The sequence below is a fragment of the Corvus hawaiiensis genome, chromosome 16 (genome assembly GCF_020740725.1).
Source record: "Corvus hawaiiensis isolate bCorHaw1 chromosome 16, bCorHaw1.pri.cur, whole genome shotgun sequence".
In the NCBI taxonomy this organism is placed as follows: Eukaryota; Metazoa; Chordata; class Aves; order Passeriformes; family Corvidae; genus Corvus; species Corvus hawaiiensis.
The window spans coordinates 6,062,648-6,085,577 of NC_063228.1; the positions used below are offsets into that span (position 1 = coordinate 6,062,648).

The 22,930-nt window shown below is 41.0% G+C and overlaps 1 protein-coding gene across 4 annotated transcripts in view; it reads right to left on the reverse strand.

Annotated features, from left to right (window-relative positions):
• Positions 1-3,401: 3,401 nt before the first annotated feature.
• The window catches only part of SMURF1 (SMAD specific E3 ubiquitin protein ligase 1), a 42,365-nt gene continuing 22,836 nt past the window's right edge, over positions 3,402-22,930 (reverse strand). Inside the window, exons 2-18 of one of the 4 annotated variants that reach the window (XM_048320950.1) lie at positions 19,412-19,450; positions 18,882-18,990; positions 17,933-18,066; positions 17,751-17,816; positions 16,845-16,920; positions 16,285-16,538; positions 15,436-15,520; positions 13,434-13,580; positions 12,124-12,328; positions 11,741-11,844; positions 10,189-10,303; positions 9,070-9,248; positions 8,120-8,257; positions 7,638-7,758; positions 5,985-6,186; positions 5,085-5,160; positions 3,402-4,439 (exon numbers count right to left, since the gene is read on the reverse strand). In XM_048320950.1, coding sequence (XP_048176907.1) covers positions 4,340-4,439; positions 5,085-5,160; positions 5,985-6,186; positions 7,638-7,758; positions 8,120-8,257; positions 9,070-9,248; positions 10,189-10,303; positions 11,741-11,844; positions 12,124-12,328; positions 13,434-13,580; positions 15,436-15,520; positions 16,285-16,538; positions 16,845-16,920; positions 17,751-17,816; positions 17,933-18,066; positions 18,882-18,990; positions 19,412-19,450 — 2,150 coding nt within the window. In that variant the 3' untranslated portion in view covers positions 3,402-4,339. Of the gene's footprint in view, positions 4,440-5,084; positions 5,170-5,984; positions 6,187-7,637; positions 7,759-8,119; positions 8,258-9,069; positions 9,249-10,188; positions 10,304-11,740; positions 11,845-12,123; positions 12,329-13,433; positions 13,581-15,435; positions 15,521-16,284; positions 16,539-16,844; positions 16,921-17,750; positions 17,817-17,932; positions 18,067-18,881; positions 18,991-19,411; positions 19,451-22,930 lie in introns of all 4 variants that reach the window. The other 3 variants (XM_048320949.1, XM_048320953.1, XM_048320951.1) reach the window with 3 other exon arrangements.

Here is a 22,930-nt window from a genome sequence, read left to right on the forward strand (position 1 = left end):
TGAAGCAAAGTGTTCTCCCTGCAGAGGAGGACTTTCATCTGGGCAGTCCATATAGACCTCTTAAATTAGTTGCATTTCGATACTTTGTCCATTCTTTTCCTCTGATGCCCAAAAATATTTTAACAAACAAAACTGTGGCTACCAAGAGTTAAAGTTGTGAGTTTATTGCATATGTAACAAAAATGAACATGACCTCCTGGGTCCAGCCTACTATACAATCACTGTTTATTCCAGCTGGTTCCATAACCACATTAAATATAACTAGTATTTCTTTAAATACTTTGATTTAGACATAAAATGAAACATTAGTGTACAACTTTCACAAAATAAATCTGCAATAAAAACAGTGGGAAGAATAACAAGGATAGCAGCAATACTTAAACATGACATTACAAAATAATAAATTAAAAAAATACATTATAAAGTGGTTGAGGAACAACAATAACAACAAAAAAAAATTAACAGATTAAAACCAGATCCATACTGTGTTTCTGGGAACTTGCTGTGCCACACGGCCCTGAACCTGGGCACTGGCTCCAGAGGGCCCGGTGGCTGGATCAGTAATTTACAAAATCTGTTGGATTTTACAACCACCTCAACTTGAACTGAGGACAAACTGCTGAGCGAGCGCCAATCGCACCATCTGGAGCTTCAAACAGCCTTTTTGGAGCAGGGTCTTGTCTAACATAATGCCCAAGTGAACACTCACACCCATCCAACAGTCTCGTTTCTTCCCGGTCGAACACACGAGCAGAGTGGTGGTTTCCTACATCCCTGAGCGTAGAGTATAGGCTGAGGAGCAGTATCAGGGCACTGCAGGGCTGTGCTGATCGATCAGCTGCGGGGTTTGCCGTTGGACAGGAACAACAGACACGCTGTACCTTGTATTTCCTTCAGGTCAGATCCAAGAGTATCCGCGCACAAGGTGGAACGTGGAATGACAAAATGAACACGGGACTCAATGGTATTCTTTGGGCAAGTTTGAGAAGTAACAACCAAGCTCAAGTGCTGGCAGACCGAGTGGGAATGGACACACAAATTCAGACAGCTGAGGTTATCCCAGACCTCTGAGAGCCACTGTTGGCATTTCGTCCTTTCCTGGCCTTGGAACTGGGCACAGGAACAAGCCACGGCTCCAAAGCCATCCTGCCTCGCTTCTTGCTGTTCCTCCATCCATCCAACCAGCTTTAAGGCCTGCCTCAAATGCATGTACAGAACAAGACAAAAAATGTCTTTGTCGTCACTGAAGTGGCACAAAATTGCAAAGACAACACGACGGGAGAGGTGGTGAAGCTGTTGAAAAGAGAACTGAAATAATTTAAAAGACAGTGCCCTATTCTCGTTACTGTCAGCACGGAGGAGGTACCTTGACAAGGGCTTTTAAATACAGCAAAAACAGACGGACTTTTCAAAACAACAATCCTTGCCTATTCTTATTTTGTGCATTTAATAAAACACTGACCTAGCAAAGACATTAGGAACTATCTTATATGTCAACTGGGTTGTTGACATAAAGCTACTTGACCTATAGATCTCCAAATCAGGGGCCTTTCCCTTCACCTTGCTTGGTTTGTACTGAGCCAGTTGTGCTGCAGGTGCGACAAGATTTTTATTAGGGGTGGGCTTTAGTATCTGGGTTTGGGTTTGGTTTATTTTTTTACACATTTTTAGTGAAAAATCCACATGAGACAGCATGCAAAGCTTTTGGGCAATAATCCATTTTGCATTTTTCCTATCTGACTGGTTTATTGCACATTCAAACATACTGAAAGGATTAAATACACTCTATGAACAGGTTTGACTTCGAAGCCATTTGGAAAATCCAGGGTTGTGGGGACTCTGCTACTCAGCCCGGGACCGTAGGGATGCTGTCTGCCAACTGTTGCACATCCCAACAACCAGAACTGCAGAAACTGGTCTCCAAGTGCCAAAAGATCCCTACAGAACATGGGGCTGAACATGCCTCTCCTGTACAGTCCTGCAGGATGAGCATCTTTAGCCACCCTGTGCAAATCTCACAATATGGTACAATTTTACACCTCCGATGCGACTCCTGACAACAAATCACAAGAATTATGGTCAATGGCAAAAAGAAAACCACAAACAAACAAAACAGAGAAAAATGCCAGGGTTTTGACAAGTGTCTACTTTCTGTCCTATCACAGTTTAAAGCTATTATCAAATTCAATTAAAAAAAAGACAAAATAGAAGTATTCCAGTAGACATCTCCTAAGGACAGTCTCTTACCCAGCTGAATTTCAATGCACTATTCTATAAACATCTGTTAAGTGTTTCAGTCATGAATCTCTCTAAAAATCAGGCTTCCAAAAGAAAAAAAAATCCTATACAATCAAGTCTGCTTAAAAGACATGTTTGATAGATAACTGGGTCTCTCTGAAGCCATGTTATTTGTTAAAATAGTCTCATCTTGGTGTGCAAACTGGAAAAATGTTAGTGATTCAGTGTCTTAGCTTACAATACGAGATGTAACCAAAAGTATGTATTCTATCACCATCTGTTAAAACCAGGTGGGGCAGGTGTTACGGTTCTTTGTCTCTTCTATGACACATCACTGATAACTCCCTCCGGAGGGGTATCTTCTGCTAATGGGCCACCTAACCTCACTGCATGACTCATAAAATCACATCATCCCATTGTAAGATGCTCCGCCCAGGGGGGGAACCAAGCATTCCTGCCTGGATATAATCTGAAGTTTGGAACACCACAGGCAGCCCTTACCTACTGGATTCCCAGAGGACAAGAGCTACATAATCATCACTGGACCTTCAGAGGAAGACCAGACCCTTCTACAGGATCACAGCTTTGACAGAACCATAGGTACCACTTCAAAGAGGACTGCAGCCACCACTTAATCAGACTGCTCCCAGCACCGTGACCAACAGGGTGTCAGGTTGTATCCTGACTGTCAGGTTAAACCAGTGTTTCTGTATTACTGCCTTGTTATATATATTTATATATACTAGTAAAGAACTGTTATTCCTATTTCTCGTACCTTTGCCTGAAAGCCCCTTAATTTCAAAATTATAATAATTTGGAGGGGAGGAAGTTACATTTTCCATTCCAAGGGAGGCTCCTGCCTTCCTTAGCAGACACCTGTCTTTCAAACCAAGACATTCAGGTATTGGATTTGCTTTTGTTTCCCCTGTGTTAGAGAACAAACCTTTTAATATTAGTTTCAGATATTGGAAAAAATAGCCTTATATTGGCTCTCTGGAGAAATTTTCATCCCTGTGGAACTGAAGGCATAAATTCTTCCAATAGCTTTCTGTAACATTTAGAATGTATTCCCCTTTTACCTCATCTCCAAATTTTACATTGTTCCCCTTTTACCCCAATCTCCAAATAAACCTTTCTCAAGGCCAAAAAATTTGAAGCAGGAGTTTGCTCTGTTAACTTGACTTTTAGTGATTTCCATGTGAGTCTTAGAATTTAAAGTCACACAAACACATCTTGGGTAAAACAGTGGCACAGAAATCACAGCTTTGGGATTGAATGGAATTTTATCCTGTCTCCTCCTCACAAGGCTTCTCTGCAAGGTACTTACATCTGAACAAACTATGGAAAGTCATTCTGCAAGAGGAAAGAATTGTTTTCATGTGCAAAACAAGTAGATTTCAGCCAGGAAAACCAAAAAGAAATCATACAATACCGTTTAAGCTGTCCCAGATTCCTTCACTTTTCTCAAGGTGGGCCACAGCTTCCACTGGGAGCTTCCTGCTAAGGCAGAACTTGGATTTCTTTACCTTTCAGTTAAGTGTTCATATGGAGGTATTTTCTGCTAGAAGTTTACTTTTTAAACAGATGTTTAAAATGTGCAATGCAAATTCTGGTGCCAGTCAGACACTCTGCACCTGCTGGACTCCACAAAGGCTCAAGCTTGATTTAAGACAGACTAACCAGGTGCACCTACCAGTTGCAAGTCCTCAGCAAATTAAGCTCATTCTCAAATACACTTTGATTCTCCTATTAAAAAAGCCCCACAGGTTGCTGACCCTATCACAATATGTGTTACAAATCTAGCAGAATATCCTGTGTAACCAAAGCCAAATGCTGAACTTGGCTGCATTTCATTTCAGGGAGGATGGAAGAAGAGGGAAGGGGTTATTGTAACAAAGGGGAGAAAATAGAGCTGGGAACCACCAAGAAAAGCCCCGACCCTCCCCCCCTCATCCACCAGCGGTGGAAGGGAAACAGCCCCATCTCTAAGTTGTCAGAGTTCGGATGCTTCAGACAGCTTAGCAGGAAGTTCACAGCAAGCTTCTCCTAGCTTTTGATTTGGTGGTCCATGAGCTAGCATCTGTTTCCTTTGGTTGCTTTTTCACTCCACAGCAAACCCACACGTCTCTTCCACAGCTGTCAACAGCTTCTCATAAAGCTTCTCATATGACTCATAAGGCGGAATGTCGATCCGGTTAAAGCTGCAGGGAAAGTAACAGAACATTGATGGATCTGAAGTGCTTATTGGGGGAAAATTGTAAAGAAGCTACATATAGATAGAAATTGTAAAAACTCTCAGCTGCCTCATTGGCCAAAGCAGGCAAGAAGAAAAACAACTATTTCTACAGCAGGAATGCACAACTTAATAGGGCAGCGTTTGGCATGAAGAGGAGGAAGAGGCAGATGCAGGAGACTTGCAAATAAAAAGCAACACATCAGGCAGGCCCACTCCCTGCCCTGCCTGCAGACAGTCTGTGCTGCTGCTGACACCATTTCCTGCCTCTGATGGAGTGAGATTTCCGTGCAAGGGCTCAGGCTGTGCCTATACTGCACCAACAGCACGAGCTTCCAACATTTGACAACACTTCTTTGTAATAAAGAAATAAAGAAATAAACTTACAAATGTCTCACTACCCAGAATAATCACCTCTAGAATAGATGAAAACCACAGATAGTATAGAAGACAAATCAAGCTTTAAGAAAAGCAAATTCTTTTGCTGGCTGCAGACTGCAGATATGTCCAAGCTAACAGAGCACACTTGGAGTCATCCATGTGTATCACATGCCTAATCCCTACCCAGGACAAACAAGACAAAGGGAGAGGAAGCAGAGTGTTTCCATCTTACCAAGTGTGGGCTTTTGGAAGGTTGTCTGTGTTTGCATCTATTAAATGGATGGTAAACAGTCTGGGTCCTGCAGCGCCTGTAGAACCTTAGACAGACATTCTAGTTAATGCACTTCAACAAAACATCATTCACACACACATATTTTGCTGCTTATAAAAAGGCAAGAGAGGAAATTACACTTCCAGCTGCAAGCCTAAGTATGTCCTAGGCTAAATCTGTAGAGATATTACCAGCTGATGAAGGGATGGCAGAAGAGATAGAGCTGTTTGTGACAATCATTTTACAGACTGGTATTTTGGAAAGCTGCTAAATTTGATATTAATGAAGCTGCACCATCAAAAATGAAAATGCTTAAGTGCAAGAAGGTTTTCCTTGTAAAAGAGAACTAGTATTTTAATTCTGAACATCAATTTACTGTCAGCCAACAAATGCAATGTGATCAGGAGATCACAACAGCCAAGGACACTGCCACCTTTTTGATAAAAACCTGCAATTTTCAGAAATTTGCTCTAAAGCCTAATGGTTTGTTGCCAAACACTGAAGGGAATACAATTCTCACATAAAAAAGTTCTTTAGTCAGCCATTTATCTCCGTGCATGTTCACATGGAATGATTTGAACATCAGAGCAGAGAGCTGTAGGAGACTGACGAGCCAAAATTGACAGCAGTCAAAGCACTGCACAGTAACAGATGTACCAGCTTCCATCACTATCAGCAACAGCCAAAGTGCTCAGCAGCAGCTGAGCCGCTGACAAATGTAAAACTGCTCTCCGGCTCTAAAGTTTGCAAGTAATTGACTTATCCAGTAATATGCTGATATTTTACAAGGGGCCTGTAAATACCACACCACTTTTATCTCTTTCTCCAACCACAGATTAACTCAGCCTCCACATCAGTCACCTTGTAAAGCCTTGAAACCTTGAAGTGGGACACGCGTCGAGCCTGTCACAAACTGCAGCAGCCTTGCCCTTCTTTCTTCATCAAACGTTTCCACTGCTTGCCAGAACCACTTGACGATGTTGCTGTCAGCCATGCAGTGCTTTAGGCGGGTGTTGGACTTCCAGTCATTCAGGTCTATCTTATCCAGGCCTCCTATGATCAGCTGTTAAAAGATTGGAAAGTACTTTAAAGTCCAGCGTCATTTCACGTTTGCAGTTATAAAAACACATCCAACCACGTCACGAAGCCTGGCATTGTTTAGGTGCTTCACCCACCTTTTTGGTGTGAGGTAACATTCCAAAACAGTACAGAACTGGCAGTAAATCTCTCCAGTTTCACTGCAGTGAAACTGACCCCAAGCAGTGCTTTACCAGCATTAGAACTTTCACAAGCAACTAAGAGTCAGAAGCCCATGCAAGACTTGCTTTGTTAAATCTGTGCTCCCTGGAAGGTACAGCCTGTCTTTACGAGGGCACAGCACTGCTTTGGAATAAGGCATGTCCTCTGCTGTGGCACAGCATCATTGCCCTGCTGCAGGATTGTCCTATACCAGCCAATACCAGCTACAATGGAATCCTGCTCGGCTTATGGGAACATCTGAGTTGCTTTGTTGTTCCACAAAAAACTACAGAAACTTTTCATCTCTTTTTTCACCCCATTTGTGACAGTCTCTGACACAGACCAGACATATCACTTCAATCTCTTTTCCAGATGACACCAAGTTGCAAAATACTGTAAAAGGAAGTTGCTGCTGGCCATGCATTTAACCACCTCCTGTGACAAAAACAAATAAATAGCACAGAGCAAACTTCACCCCTCAAAACACAACGTGTGTCATATTCTAAATTTCCCATAATATTCCACACTGAGGATCTCATTTCTGAGAGCTGCCCTTTAGCAGCTGCCTTGTTGTGCCACCAAGACAGCACCCATTTACACTTGCTTACATCATTAGGGTAGTTGTGACTGTTCTGACGTGGACAGTATTGAAATATTTAATGGATTTTTAATCTGCCTTTTTGAGCAAATGGAACGCAAGAACTTTGTGGGATTAATCAAAATGCATGACTGACTAGCACAAAGCTAGTGCTTTCAATACCACAAATGCTGAATATTCCACAGCTTGCCTTATTTTTTCTAAAACGTAAAACCAGAGGAAAAATTGCTCTTACAGGAATTATTTTAAGAGGTAGCCTTCTGCACCTCAGGATTTAACAAGAAGACAAATTAATTTCTTTTCTATATGCGCAACCCTTCTATTTCTGTAAACCAATCCTTGTGTGCACACAGAAACAGCCATGCATGAAAAGTCACTGGACAAAACAGATTCTGGGGTAAATAACTATTGCCAACAATTCCTCAAACTTGCAGTGTTTTCTCCTTCTCAGACCACCTGCCTTAAGCATTAGTCCTTGGATAGACACCATGGTGTATTTATCTTTCCTATTTAAGTAGCCTTCTCAATAATATCAACCCAAAGAATGTCTAGAATAAACCTAAAAAGGTTTGGTTAAACAAATCCTCAGCTTTCTGGTATGTAAAATGGAATTGCTTGTTTTGTTGACTGTGGATCAAACAAATGACAAAACAATAATCCATGTGGATAAAACATACCTCAAGTTCCTTCTGGTCAAAAGGCTTAAGGAGATGTTGAGGAATAAGTTCATTAAAACCTTTCTGCAGAGCTAGGAACTGCGCCTCTATTCCTCTCATGAACCGCCAGTTCACATACAACCTGTGGAGGAGGAAGGAAGAAGTCAGGGGTGATGAGCTGGACAGGACTGGGATTTTTACAGCAGACTTGGAAAATGCTGGTTTTACAGAGGACCTTGTTTTAATAGACACATTTTGTATTATGAAAGAAGTGCTTATCCATTCCTTTTTCCATCAACAGTTAACTATTGCACCATCAACAGAAAAAGAAAGTACCATTCAGAACTTCATCTTCCCAGGTCTTCCAGTGAAAACATTGATGTCATTTATGACTCAGGTGTTTCCACCCAAAAAAATTATTTCATTAGTTTCTCTATATACAAGAATTCAATTTACTACCCTCTTCCCACTACATTTAAAGGACATATTTCTGTTTGCAATACCTGACATATTCCTTCTTGTTCTCTTCTGTCACTGGAATATTCCTGCCATTTGGTTTGAGTTCATGCTGTAAAATCCTCCCAAAAGCATTGTGTTCCACACAGAACGTATGGTCCAGAACTGGTGTGATATCGTTCTCTCTGCCAATGCACAGAGCATAAACTCAGTATTTTTGGTATTTTGTTAACTCTCAGTGGTGATGTTGACAGTTATTCGAACACCTAGGTAGTCTTCAGGCTAAACCTTAGTTACTACCTGCATTTCACACACTAGAGGAATATTGCCACCAATTTCTGTATGGTTTAGCTCATGTTGAAGAGCCTGATATGGGATAGTCATCTAATTCTAGTAGAACTCAGGATACTGGATAAAACCCTATATACAGAAATACATACACACATAACATATACATATAGACCCAGCAAGAATCTGCTCTGCTGTCACGTATCTGTGAAGCACAGAAGAGACCACACATAGAGAACTTCATCATCAGTAACTTTAAATACAAATTCAAAACAGCATTTAGGAAAAGAAACTGAGATAATGCAAAGCAGTTCTGAAGAGTCCCAAAGCTACACTGAATGCTGGATCTTGTTCTGTAAGCATACGGAAGCCCAAATCACTCCCATTTATTTTCATTTTAATCAGAGTTGGGTTTCTTTTGAAGAAGGCTGTACTTCCCCTCAGAGCTCTGTCCTGAGTTTGAATTTTGATACTGTGATATTCTAGCACACCCATGTGACCTTTAATGATTTAGTATTTTTATTGCAAGGAGAGTTTGCAATGAGAACTTTTCATCAAGTACCTTTGATACATTAAGAATAGTTTAATGACTTTGTACAGACTGCCACCATAAAGTTTTTTGCAAACTCTTTCTCTAAAGCATCTCACTATTGCCAACAAACTACCCCATTTTCTCTACAGCCAGACGATTGCTAAATTCAGTACTTACAAGATCCAGACTAAACTTTTGTGTAATTCTGGGTCAACAGATTCCAGATCGGAGAGCTGGATGGGTTTCCCCAGCAGCTGTTTGTAAAAGGGAACTGTGAACCCCCCGTTGATATAGTGTCCATGGAACACAGCCAAACCCATTATCCGACCAACAAAATGGAAATAAGACAAATGGTCCTGCAGGGAGAGACGAGAATCAGGCTTGGGAAGACACTGACATCTTGTGGCACCCTTGCTGGTTTGTTCAGTGTGAGTTACCTGCAACCCTCTGGGCAAGAGCAGCCACTGTTTTTCCTCACAAAATAAACAAACCCAAAGCATTTAATAATTAAAAACCTCAAAGAAGTCTCTGTGCATTACCTGATTAATAAATTGTATTCAAATCCTCTAGACCTCTGAAAGGGCAAAACTTGGAGAAAGAAAATCCCCATGAAACCTACAGAACCAAGAAGACGAGGATTCCAAACAAATTAGTTTATTCTTTGTTTAACCATCCAAGTGTATCTACTCTTGAGGAAGCAGTGTGCTTGTTTCCTTCATTTCTTTCATGTTCCTTTTAAACTAACTTTTGAAAACTGAGGTATAAGTCCTATGGTTGACATTCTTCCAATCCATCTCCCTCACCTTCCAGTGTAAATGTCAGGAAATGTCATGACAGGAAGAATTCCCTCTACTAATACAGAACTGCTGCTCCTTTTAGGGTCTGCATCAATACAAATCCTCCAGTAAGAAAAAAAGCAAGCACAGGAGCGTAGTGAGAAAGGGCAAGCAAGGGATACATCCCTGAAAGTCATGGGGTGGCACTGCTGGGAATGAAATGCTGTGTGCACAACCACCTGTGTTCACAGTGAAGATGAATTTCATCTGTCTTGTCTTCTCAGAATCACTGTGCAAACCAATCAGTACTGAGTCTCAAAGAAATCAGATATTTATCAAAGGATAACATGCTTTTAATTTCTGAACAAAACCCCTCTGCTTCATACTATGTCAATATAGAACAGTAACACTTCTTATTCTGATGTACCCTGGACTTAGGCTCTTCTTGTGGAAGAACAGCTGTAAGAAACTGCAGAGGACATCTCTTAAGTAGGAATATTGCTGAGAAATTAGTACTTACAGGATTGATAGAAGAGTCTGGGTTGATTTGCAGCATGTAAATATTATCTGTGGAGTACTGGAAGAGTCCATAGTAGGGATTCAACATTTCATGGCATAGTAAATACAACCACTCTCTGCAAAAAAGAAAAAAAAAGAGTGCAATTTGCACTTAAGTTTTAGACAATACAATTATTGTGCTTGATCAGTTACAAAATACTTATTTCAAAATTAGACCATCTTGTGCTGCCCTCCATTTGTAGACCAAAAAGGTGTGATTAAAACCCCACAGTGTCCTACTCCACTCAGGGCAGACTTGGTTTAGTTTAGAAGCACTGAATTAACATCAATTAGAGAAGCTACAGCAAGCTGTCAGACAATGCCATCAACTAATTGAGTCTGAACAAGCCACACTTCCAAAAAAGTCCTGCCTTTGTACAGAGTTCAGCTATTTGGACCATACGAGATCTGCTTCTCTGCAACCTGTACAGTATAAGGAAATATTAAAAAAATCTGTTGATTAGAATCAGCTCAATCACTGGGGATCTTTAGAAAAGCTGTTTTTCTGCCAGCTCGGTGACTGCTTTCAGCAGAGGCCAGAATGAACAGAGACCAAGTGCATTAAAAGGAGGGGTTGGGTAAATTTTCTTGGTAACACACAAGGACAGGAGCAGAACTAGAGCTATTTGTGACCTCCCAAGTCACCATGATAAATACCCCTTTGTTGTTAAATTTGGACACCACTCCCAGGTCCAAAATATTCTGAGTGAACTATCAGTTGTAATGCTTAGAAGTGGAGCTGTACTGATCTGAGTCAGTTGCAACCAATGGGCAATTACGAAAGACATCAGGGCAACAGGATGTCAACAGTGGAGACACCCAAGGTTGCCTCGGATAAGGCAGCTCAGAATGTTCCAGCTTCTTTCCTTTGTCCAGGGATTGATCACTGAAAGATGCCTAAGTGGGGAGCTTTTGTGGATTTGAGAAATTTCTCCGTGAATTTACACAACTCTGAGCCACCACAAAGGTGAGCGTTTTTTCAGTGATGCTACAATCGGCTCCTGAATTTCAGATCTGATGCGACCCACAGGGAATTATTGTCATTTTTAAGAGGGAGGCAAGTCCTCACTAAAATTTTAGCCTTTGTTTAGGATTAGTTCATCTCCATTCCTGCTCCAACAGATCACAGAACTCTCCTGAATGCGGCTGAGACATAACAAAAAGGAACCCCTACCCTCCTGCAATCCATTTGTGGGAAATCAGAGAGGTGTGTTTAACAAAACCATTCCTGTGATCTGGATGTGACTTCAGGGTCTATACACTCCCTGAGAGACCTCACAATTTGAGCTGATCACACTTTCATAACTTGCAGTGGCACAACTGTTAAATAACAAGCTTCCACTTTCCAACCTACCATAAAAAGAGTGAAGCTACACCCACTTGTCTATAAACTAGACCACAAATAATTAACGTATACCATTAACAGGTAACTTGAAAGGGAATGGTATCAACCATGGGGCACTTAAAGGACAACTTTACAGTTAAGAGGTGTCAGAAAACCCCCAAAATCTCACCTTGCTACTCCTCCATAGTCCAGGCCTTCCTCTCCTCGGAATTTCACCATAAGCCTCTTTTTCAAGTCCTTTGGCCTCATCTTCATTATCTGACGATAGGATTCCTGTATGTGCATTTGTACAATTAGATATCTTATTTCCTTCCTATATTTAAGTCTAATAAGATTTCTCTAATACTGTAAGATTTTTGCATTTCTGTAATACATACATTGTTATTGAACTATAGAAAACATGAGTCTGTTTGAGTGCTAATCTGAAGCAAATTCCAATGACTATTGTGTAATGTGGTGGGTGCTTGTGAAGCAAAGTTGTTATAATCACTGATCAGTTTTACTTTTCAGTGACAAAAGCTGCTGTAAGTAGTAAAAAAATCAATCCAATACCTCAAATATTTCCTCTCTGGATACTTCAATGCGACAGTGACCAGCCTGAGGTTGCTGAAGAGAGAGCTCGTGTCTAAGAACTTTCAACTTTTGTACCAAGTCTCTTTCATATCTCTGTGCAGGCAACTCCTCACCCTCTTCCAATGATCCCTCATTTGGAGCTGGCAGAGGCTGCTGGCTGGGCTCTTTTAGCTGGCATTGATGGCTTAGAGGAAAAAAGAACAATATTTATTCTGGACACATAACAATAAGGAATACGTAAAACAATGATGGAAGAAATTATTAAGCTTCTCTACGAGGAACATGGAGTGAAATGTGTATTCAGCTGGGTACTTCTGTACCATCATTACACTAAATTCAAGGATGTAAGGAACACAGATACTTAAAGAGTTTCAGCATTTTTTAACTGTTATTATATGGCAAAGCACTGTGGAAGGCTCTGGAACATGATCACTGATTGCTGACTGAGCAGTAACTAAAGTTTGTGTGGTATTCTCCCACATGGAGACAACTTTCAGGAGTGCAACACTGAAAGAGACCTCTAATGGAACAAACAACAGCTTTATAAAGGGAACTGTCTAACAACTGCAACTGATTTTATTCCAGCTCCATGCAAAATGAGGCTGGGGACTCTTGACACAATAAAAATACTGCATCTGTGGTTGTTAAGAGAGAAAGATATACTTGCCCCAAATAGTTGCAGCTTCATACACTCAATTATCCTTATCCATCAGTGCTTTATTCGGGTTGTGGAGCAATTATCTTTTAGATACACAGATTACCCAGCTGGCTTCAAGCACAGGAAAAAGTCTGGTCTTGGGCACAAGCAGCACTGCCAGGCTGCTTCCAGGGTCAGTTCCATGACGATTCAGCTGCCTTTGCATGATGCAGAACTTGAGCTTACTAAATCTTGCTAAACCCAAACTGGCTGTGCACAGCACCAGTTGACCAGACTCCAGCTGGCTTTATGTTCCCATTGTCTGGAGCTCAAGGGAGTATGAAGTTAGTCCAGATCCAGCACAGCCAGCACAGAGCTAGAACTGCTCATCCAGACAGACATGAGCTGACTGCTGGGGAACCCCTGGCAGACCCTCTACCCCACACGCAGCAATTCCAGAACTGTGCAGAGCAGAGTAAAAACCCTTCCGAAGAGTCTCAGCAAAAAAACTTAAGATAAAACCAGCACTGAGAACCAATGCTTGGACCCTGACTACAGCACTGGCTGCATCTGTTCCCCAGTATCATTCAGGATTTCAGCCCCTCATGACTCCCAGACCTGACAGGAATTATTTATGAGGCAAAGCTCTTACTTCATGATGTGATGTAGTCGTGGATCTGTGAATTGTGTGGTTCTGTTGTTATGATCTACAAAATATATTCTTCCTGAAACTGTACTTCTGACTTCCCAGCCTGGAGGCAAAGGTCCCAGTTCATCACAATTCACACTGTTAAGGTCTCTAAAGTGAAAAACAAACAAGATGTTAATGCACATCACATCTGAAGCTAAGCAGCCAAACACTAATACACTTAAAAAAATTAAAATCACCTCTTTATTTAGGTTAAGGTTAGAATCCTGACTATTTGACTGAAAAAGCATTGAGATAAGGCTTTAGCAACACATTCACTCACCCCTTTCATCCTGGATAAATTTCAGGTATCACTCTAAGTGCTGCTAAAGGCAGTCACTAACTTCCAGGCAGTGTTTGAATTCAATACATAGAATGCATTTACACCTAAAAAGATTGAAAATACCTAAGGCTCCAGCCACCTAACAGAGGAAAACACTAAGAGTGGCAAGAAAAGGAAGAAAGGAAGGAAACCTGAAGATTATTTTTTAGGCAGAAAACCCATTGTTAATTAAAGCATTCTTTAGACATTTGGCATGGATTCAGAGTTGAAGGCACCACTCTATGCAATTCCTCACCTAAATCTAACCATGCAACATTTGTATAAATGAGTTAACTGAGAGGCTTTAGAAAGGTAGAAATGCTTTGAACACCGAAGATGCCTCAGTGTCACAGTGAGCATAAGCCAAGAGGACACACAGGCAGACAGACAAGCCCTTGCTAGGCTCCTTAAAGGAGATTATGGTTGGGACCATTTGCTGTGATCAGCTGTGCATCTGAAAGTCCTGCAGAGATCTGATTACAGCAGGTTCTAACCTACATCTTTGCCTCATGGCAAGGTTAGGCTTTTGCACCACAAGCTGGTAGCATGAAAGTCACCTTTAACTAAAATACGTGTGACCTGTGACTCACAAGACACTGCTGTGTCCACTTCCATTGCTGCTCCTGAAACCCTGGTTCAAGGATTTGGGAAGAGAAGCAGCAGCACCTTTCATTAGGGTGACCAGCATCACTTGAAGAAGACACAAGGTTTTGGGCATGCAAGCCTGACATGACTGACACAAATGAACAATCACTGTCATTTCTTCTCCCAACAATACCAGCTAATCTAACATCAGCTATTTTCTCTCTCTCTCAGCTTTATTTTTCATTTCCTTCCATACACTGAGCTTTTATCACCACTTTTGGCTGCACTACTTTATATCATTTTTCTAATATCCTGTATCACATCCCTCTATTATCCAGGCAGTGCAGCAGCTGAGAGTTACGAACTTCACTCTTGAATCTGGTGTGCAGGTGGCCCATGCAACAGCCCAGATTCAGAGCTGCTCAGGAAGAGCACCAGACCTTACTCACAAAGACCTGGATTAACTGCAGGTTAAGGTCTAAAGAGGCTTTACTAAATTAATCATGTGAAGGATTCAAATTTTCTAGCTGCAAATCACTGGCCTAAAGCATAAAAAACCTCAAACCATTTCAAGTTTAAAGATAACAAGTAATCTCTTTCAGTTATACATAACTGAGCACTAAATAAACAAAAGTTACAAGTTGAATAATCAAGAAACAATTATTTTAATAAAGTAGTCAGTTTTTTCTTCAATTTGCAGTCCAAATTGTTTTCATACAAAAAAAAATGTAGATAAGATTCAGAAATTTGTAGCTTCACCAAAAACAAAGTTACATCAACATTTTAGGAAGAATTTGTCAAACACAAGTTCCTGAAGGGCTACATATATTTTTGCTTTGTGTTTTACATGATTCACAAGTAAATAATTCTTTCTTTCAAAAAGAGTAACTCTTAATGTTTGGTGAAATGGTAACTAGAAACACCCCAAACTATTCCTCTGCTGGGAGCTCTCCCTTTAAATTCAGACAGGCCATTTCTTAGATTTTTGCTCTTATAAATCCAGCATCCTGCCACACATATACACATCAAACCCCCCGACTTTTAACTATAAATACATACCTTGGTATCCTTGGGTCGTGCCACGTGCTCACTCCAGTCTGTGTGTGCAAAAAATAAACCTGACCCTGTACCGTTGTTCTTTGCTCTATAAAAAAGGAAGGAAAATTATTTTAAATTACAAATCTTAAAAAAAATTCCAAATAAACAGTTTAAAGACATCAGAATATTTTCCTCCTAGGAGAAAGCACTGGAGCCATCACACTGATCTCTTGCAGCATGGCTTGTTTTGTCCTTGACAAATTTACTCTGACTACACATTTCAACATTCTTTTGAAACTCACAGATCCATGCACCAGCATGTTTTAGTTCGTATTTTCATTGTTAGATTTTGAGACAATCCAAATCTCCAAACTAGATTTCTTTACTCCTAGATTTGGTGTGCTCTTTTCTGAGATTTAAATTCTCCTTAATCTCATCCTTCCTAATCTTCTGTACTATTGGTTTCTTTGTTGCTTTTATATATTTTCCTGATCTTTTCTCAAATGTGGGCTCAAACCTACACAACATGCCAAGGGGGAAGGAAAAAATAGCATTACTGCTCTAGTTTAAAGAGCTCTTTACATTCGTTCTCCCTAGATACACAGCCAAGATTAGCAGTGAATTTTCTGTAACAGCATCATACCACAACCTCATGTTTAATATACCATCAACCCCTCAGTGTATCCTGGCGTAGCCAGCTGCTAATTAGCCAATCTCAAACTCCCATCTGCACTTAGTTCCTTTTCCAAAATGCAACATGAGATGCACGTGGATGCTGCCTGTTCCAACACGCAAAACACCTCGATGTATTAAAAAGGGAGAATTTGGAAAAATGAACCCCTTTCAGTTTTACAGCTGTGGGTCACTCACCGTAGCCTTCAGGTAGCTCAGGTGACTGGTGGCCGTGGGGCCTGTTCTGAGGTGTCTGTACGTGAGCTCTGACCTCTGGCGTGCGGAGCCGCTGGGCCTGGAGCCTCTGGTCCTGGCTGGGAGACTCCAGGAAGCGGCAGCCGCCTCCTCCCGCCGCTCCCGTCGTGTCCGTGTACGGAGCCGGCTCCTCCATGAAGCAGCTCAGCGGCCTCCCCGGCCCAGAATCTTCATAAACCGTTCTGCAAATGGGGAAACTTCAAGAGTTTCCATCACAAGAGAAGTGAATGCAGAAATGACTGTTTCTCTCTCCCCACAACTTCAAGTAGTGCAACTTTTAACCCAAGAGGTGCCATTTTCTTAATGTTTTTATACCCACATTTCTCAGCACAGGTAACAAAAAAAAAAAAATCAAGTCTTACCCAGTTTAGCCTATTTTCTTCAAGCAGTTATCCAGTTACAACCTTACTACACGTCACATCGACACTTAAGTTTCTAATTAGTTACAGTCTTGCAACATATCAACCACTGTTCTAATTAAGTAAAAAGAAAACAGCCCTTACCCTTCATTTTCCAAAAGCCCTCTGCAGTCTACTACAGAACCTCCTGTGCCTATTCTGTCCCGAGTCTGTAAACTGACTGAAAGAAGAAAACACAAAGTCAGGTCAATGAAAGAAAAACTGCATTCCTAAAAACAGTAACAAGCAAAAAAATCCACATTTATACAGGGTAAAATATTAAGGAAAGCACTATCCTACACACAAGAACACATCAATTACCAAAATTCCTTTTATTCTCTTAAAGCATTAATAATTTTTAAAAAGCTGAAGAGAAAACAGAGGGTCATCCCCTCAAAACTTGAGTTTATTTCTGTAAATATCAAACATGTCAGGTTCTACATCTGGGTTTCATGAGGATCCAGAAAGGGAAGTTGGAAAAAAATTGCTCACCACTAGATGTCATCGTAGGGCGAGAATTTGGAGTTTGCCAAATGTATTTATGTATCACTGAAAAGCTGGGGTTGGGTGGGGGCAGCAAAACGTGGGGTAAATTTGCTGTAAAATGAGCATGGCCTCATTGAAATTTGGAAATGGCTTGCATGAGTCAAAGGTATCAAACCAGCAACTTGTAAAATGCCTTTTAACTCCTCCAGATCCTTTTCTAACACCTAAGGTTCCCTCTGCCTGTCACCTTGGCCAAATGCATCATTTCACAGTGACATTCACCCTTCCAGAGATGCAGTAGAAACCTTGCCAGATGCATTCCCTGTTTTTAATGCTGTTTCCCGTCATCAACTGAGAGGAAACAAATTCCTGCATAGGAGTGCAATGAAAATTTTCAGGTTATGTAATTTAATCCCATTAAAATCAAAAGAAACAACACAGAACAGGCACAGAAGCAGCAACTAGAGGAGTTTTTCCCTATGGATATTTACCAAGCAGATGGAATTTAGCTGGGATCATTCTTACCCACTATTTGGCCTCGGACAGCATCGGTGTCTGTGGGGTTGAGTTTGCATAGATCCAAACGCTGGTCTGCAAAGGAGAATTGCAAAAATCAACCCTGGGAAGGGCTGGGTGGGAACACTATTCACTACTCAGGTACAGGGCATGGAGGGTTCCTGGTCACACCAGGGTGGAATTGCTCTTACATCCAGTATCTTTTAGCCTGCTGATGGCATTGGAGAGGAGTCGGACACACCCCAGGAAGCCAGCTCCCTGTTTCTTATGGATTTTTTTATGGTTCCATACACTGATGGTTATGGAATCTGTTTTCCCAACGTATCTAGAAAAATACATATTAAAAGACTAATTTTAGAAATAACAACCTCTTTTTACTTCACAGAACTGACGCTGTAATTGGTACAAATTCTGACACATTTTAGTACATCGGTCATGCCTCTTTATTATAAATACACAAGTGCTTATGCCCAAAATGCTGTTATTAATGAATTACTGCACAGTGATTTCACACAGCATGGGAAATTGATATTGCTGCAGCATGAATTTAACTACAGCCAGCCTCATTAAAAGCTAAGTAACAAGTCGATTAACGTACAAAACTTTAGAATTTATGGTTCTAATAATTTGAAGAAAATAAATCATTCCAACAAGGACAATTTTCTGTAAAAGCTGGATGGCACTGCTCCAGGAGAGCTCACTAAGCCCTTGTGCTGTGTACCTGCCACACAAATATCTACAGATTCAAACATCTAAAAGCAAAGTACCACTCTTTATTATTTCTTCTTGAAAAAAAATCAGTCTTCTGAGAAGGCAGGGTTAGATGGGATATTGGGAAGAAATTCTTCCCTGTGAGGGTGGGGCGGCCCTGGCACAGGTTGCCCAGAGAAGCTGTGGCTGCCCCATCCCTGGAAGCACCCAAGGCCACGCTGGGAGCAACCTGATCTAGTGGAAGGTGTCCCTGGCAGGGAGTAGAACTGGATGATCTTTAAGGTTCCTTTCAACCAAACTGTCCTGAGATTCTAGGAAATGTGACTCTCTTGATAACACAAAATGAAGTTGCAGTGCCAACCCTGCACTATTTATTCACTAGATAAATCTCTAGAATACTGTTTACTTATGACCTTACAACCAACTCACAGATCGTAATGCTGGTTCCATTTGGGGTCCAACGTGTTCTTCACAGTGTCAGTGGAATGGCACTGACCTGACCCATCCACAACTATTTTAGCAAATGGGTCAGGAAGTCCTGTGGAAAGAAAAAGGTGCTGTTGAACAGTCCTTTGTTTTGCTACTTCCAAGACAATGCCATAGAAGCTCCCCCTCAAGAAAGGACAGCTGCCTTTATCCTAAAAGTATTTTAGTAAATCCTGTCTTTCAGGTGGATGCTCTTGGTACCCCCCAGCACAGAGCTGTGAACAGCAGCCTGCTTGTGGTTCCATCAGCCAGATTTTCAGCTGGAAATTTGTGAGCCCTCAGTGTTTCCAACCCTGAAGTCCACACAATCTACAGCTCAGAGTAATGTGTATTCCTGTAGTAATGCAGTGCTGCTCTGAGAAGGGAACCACAGAGCAAATGACACACACAGATGAGCCTCCACAGTAAAGCACCATCTCCAAATAAATCTGATTAATCCAGAGCAGAAAGTTACACAATTAGGACATACTTACTGAAGAAATCTTTCTTTGCGAGATTCTTGGCACATAATACTGCAAAACAAAAAAGTAGATAAAGAAATCTTAAAACAGTAAAAAAAAAAGCTTTCTGGTAATCATATCAGCTAAAATAATACCTGATCATGATTCATAAAAAAAACACCTAAATACTAAATGCAAGCATTGTTTTCTTTATATGGGATTGGAATATTTACATATAAATTTGGCTTTATATTTGCTGCTTTAATTCTATTGTTAGAACACACAGAAGATTTAATGAACATCCCTTAGCATTAAAACCTCCTAATTTTCTTTACTTCATGTTTACACAAATGCTAAACCAGATTTTTGTTGTTGTTTCAGAATCCATCCATTTTAGAACAAGGCTAAACATTTTCTGAAGAAAGAACAGTTCTGGGATTCCTGGAAGAGACCTCTTCATTAAGTCCCATCAAATGCAGTGCAACCTCCTGCTCCTTGCACACAAAGTAGGGGATACATGGTGAAACAAAGCATGGGAGGAATTCTGCAACAGCAGAAGCAATCTGTAAATACACAAAGGTTTGGGGATAAGTATGCCAGGGCCTCACTCAGGAGAAAAAAAAATATGCTTGAAAAAAAACCTGCATCAAGATGTTTTCCTTTGAAATGGCCACAAATGAGACATCATTTCCCTCTCTCCAATTCTACTCACCAGCACAGCAGTTTAAGAAAAAATTAGATCAGGAAACTCGCATCAATCTCCATTTCTAACAGGTCTATTACCAGCTACAAGTCTAATTTTGCTTTTCCATAAGGACTGCTCAGTAGGATCTCAGCAATCCAAGTTGTTTAGTATCCATTAAACTCTTCTAACAGGCCAGGAAAAACAACTCCAGAGCCAAAGAGGAAAATATTAGAGCTCTAACTTATCTCAAACTAAGATCCAAGAGAGGAAGGTAACGATGAAAGACCTAATTACTTTTGAGGGAGTCTCTTTCCCCAGTGGGAAAAAAAGAGATCTTTCAGCAGGAGAATGCAGGCTCAGAAGATAATCAATGGCCTATTCCCCAGGTATGGACCATTTCCCCTTCTCATCTCCATCTCCCCTCCTTCCTGACTTAACTTCAGTCTCACTGTAATTCTATACTGGGGAAAGGGAAGGTGCAAAGGAACAAATACTTTATTTATTTATTTTTATATACTTCTACTAGAATTCCACCTCTCAGTTCCAGAGAAGCATTCCCTACCTAACACAAGCTGCAGAGTAAAAACTGTTTCACCTCCCGTGTCAAGCAAACAAACCAAAGAAATCCACTATTTAACCCAGAATCTTATGGAAAAAAATACACAAATCCTCCGTCTTAGTAATAATTAAAGCAGCCGCACCAGGAAAGTATTTTTAGAACGGATTAAAAATTACTTATTTCTTACACTGGCAAACTGTATAATCAGAGAAAGCTTCTCTTGTATTTTTTTTTTTTAAGCAGCTGACCAAAAAGAGAAGTGTGCAGGACTATGGCAATTCAATTTGAAACAACACAGGATTAGAGAATCACCATCCGCTGCTCTATGGAAGCACGAAAGAGCAACCTTTAATTTCCTCTTCCTGTTGTGAGTGTTTCAGAGGAAAAATGACCCAAAAAAGAGAGACTAAGTACAAATAAAATCAGAACCTGAGCATGCTAGTACCAGCCAAAAGGAATTCTGAAGTTCCTGTGAGATTTCAAAAATAAAATAACTCTACTTTGCCATCCCCAATTTTAAGAATAATTTATTGAGCTGGAGAAGGATGACATCTGTAACTTTCTGCATATGGTCTGTACATATAATTATTACATTTATTCTATATTTCAGATGTGCTTTCAAAATAGCAGCATACATTTCTAAAGTTATTATTGAAGAATTATATTTTTCATTTAACTCTTTTCCCTCTGCCCCAGCCTTTGTGTCTACAGTAGATGAGCACAGCTGCCAATTTTCCACTCACAGCCTGTGAAACCCTCAATTTTAGGTTGCAAAAATTATTACTCTTTCTTGTAAGAAAAATATTGGCACAAAAGCTAATAGCTGAAATAAACCTTTATGGAGCAATCTCCAAAATGAGGCTGCCCGAGATGGACCATTGGCTCTGTTCCACTATTTGCATGTTAAACCCACTAGAGCAAAAAATATTTGCAAGAGCTGTATCACTTAAAAGCCACAGATTTCTAAATTCCAGTAAAAAAAACAGGTGGCAAAGGTCAGCAATGGGAGACTTGGATGTGAAACCACGCCAGCAGCAGAGGAGACAGCCCCTCCCTGCTGTGCAAAGCTGGGAATGTGCCACATTTCCTTCTTAAACACATTGTCTCCAACAGGAGAGGACCTGATGGCTGCTACTATCAACCCAAAATTAATGGCCTTGGGTAGGTTTAGCTACAAAGGCTTTAAAAAGTTACTCATTTTATCCCTGGTTCAGAGGGGCTTTAGGAGAACGAGACAGACCCTAAACTGCAAACCTGGCACTGAGGTGCTCTTTGCCCAGGACTTGCCCAAATCCCCTCTTTGCCCATTTTCGCAAGTGCTTTTTCCTTTGGTTTTTCTTTCTTTTAAACAAGGAAGGCTCTGGGCTTGTCAGCAGGAGTGATCTCTGTGCATTTGTTGCAACATTACAAAAGGTACTAATTCTCCTGACTTGGGTATTTACATTCTGCCTCCTCAAAGTCAACCAACTTGTTTCAGCCTGACACAGGATTTGTTTATGCTCCGCTCCTGATTGTTGCACAGCTCTGAAGAACTTCTTTTTTTAATACAAGAGATCCCAAACAACACTGAAACAATGTCTTTACATCTAGATTATAATATTTATAAAGGGATGGGAATGTTTTTTTAAGTACCTGACATTACTGAGATAATTTCAAAGGCCAAATTAGCCAGCTGGGTCAAGTGCTAGTGCGAAAGCATATTTGGCAGGAGGTGAAGAAAGGATGAGCTTTAGACAAAGTCAGTATTCACCCTGGGGATGTAACTTGAGTGAGCTGAGAGGTTTCTCTGCCAGGCCCTGGTTGTCCACCCCGCTTCCAAACAGAAATGAATCATCTGTTGTGGTTCAGGAGGTGCCGCAGGAGCAGGACGGGTGTAGTGAGGAGAGCACGGAGTGGCACCAGTGCCTCAACAACCCAGCTGAGAATTGCATCAGAAAGCTGCTAATTCACCCCGAGACACCATCCTGCAGCAAGGGCAGCACTTGCAGGGAGGCACAGAAAAACAGTCTGGGAGAGGACCCATTTCAAACATTCCCAAGTAAACAGCCTGACTCTGCATCAGCACCAGATTTATTCCCTACACCACAGAATGTCTCCATTTGGAAGGGACCCATAAGGATCACAGAGTCCAACTCCCAACATACCCCATCCCATAGCACACTGCTAAGATGCTACAAGTGTTTCCAGCTGCACAGTGTACAAACGACACAGCTTCCTGCAGGGAAAAAGTAAAGTAAATAAGGCAAGTGATGAAAATATTCCATAGGCCCAGCCTTTACCAATGCAAAACAGCAGGCAAATGTGCACC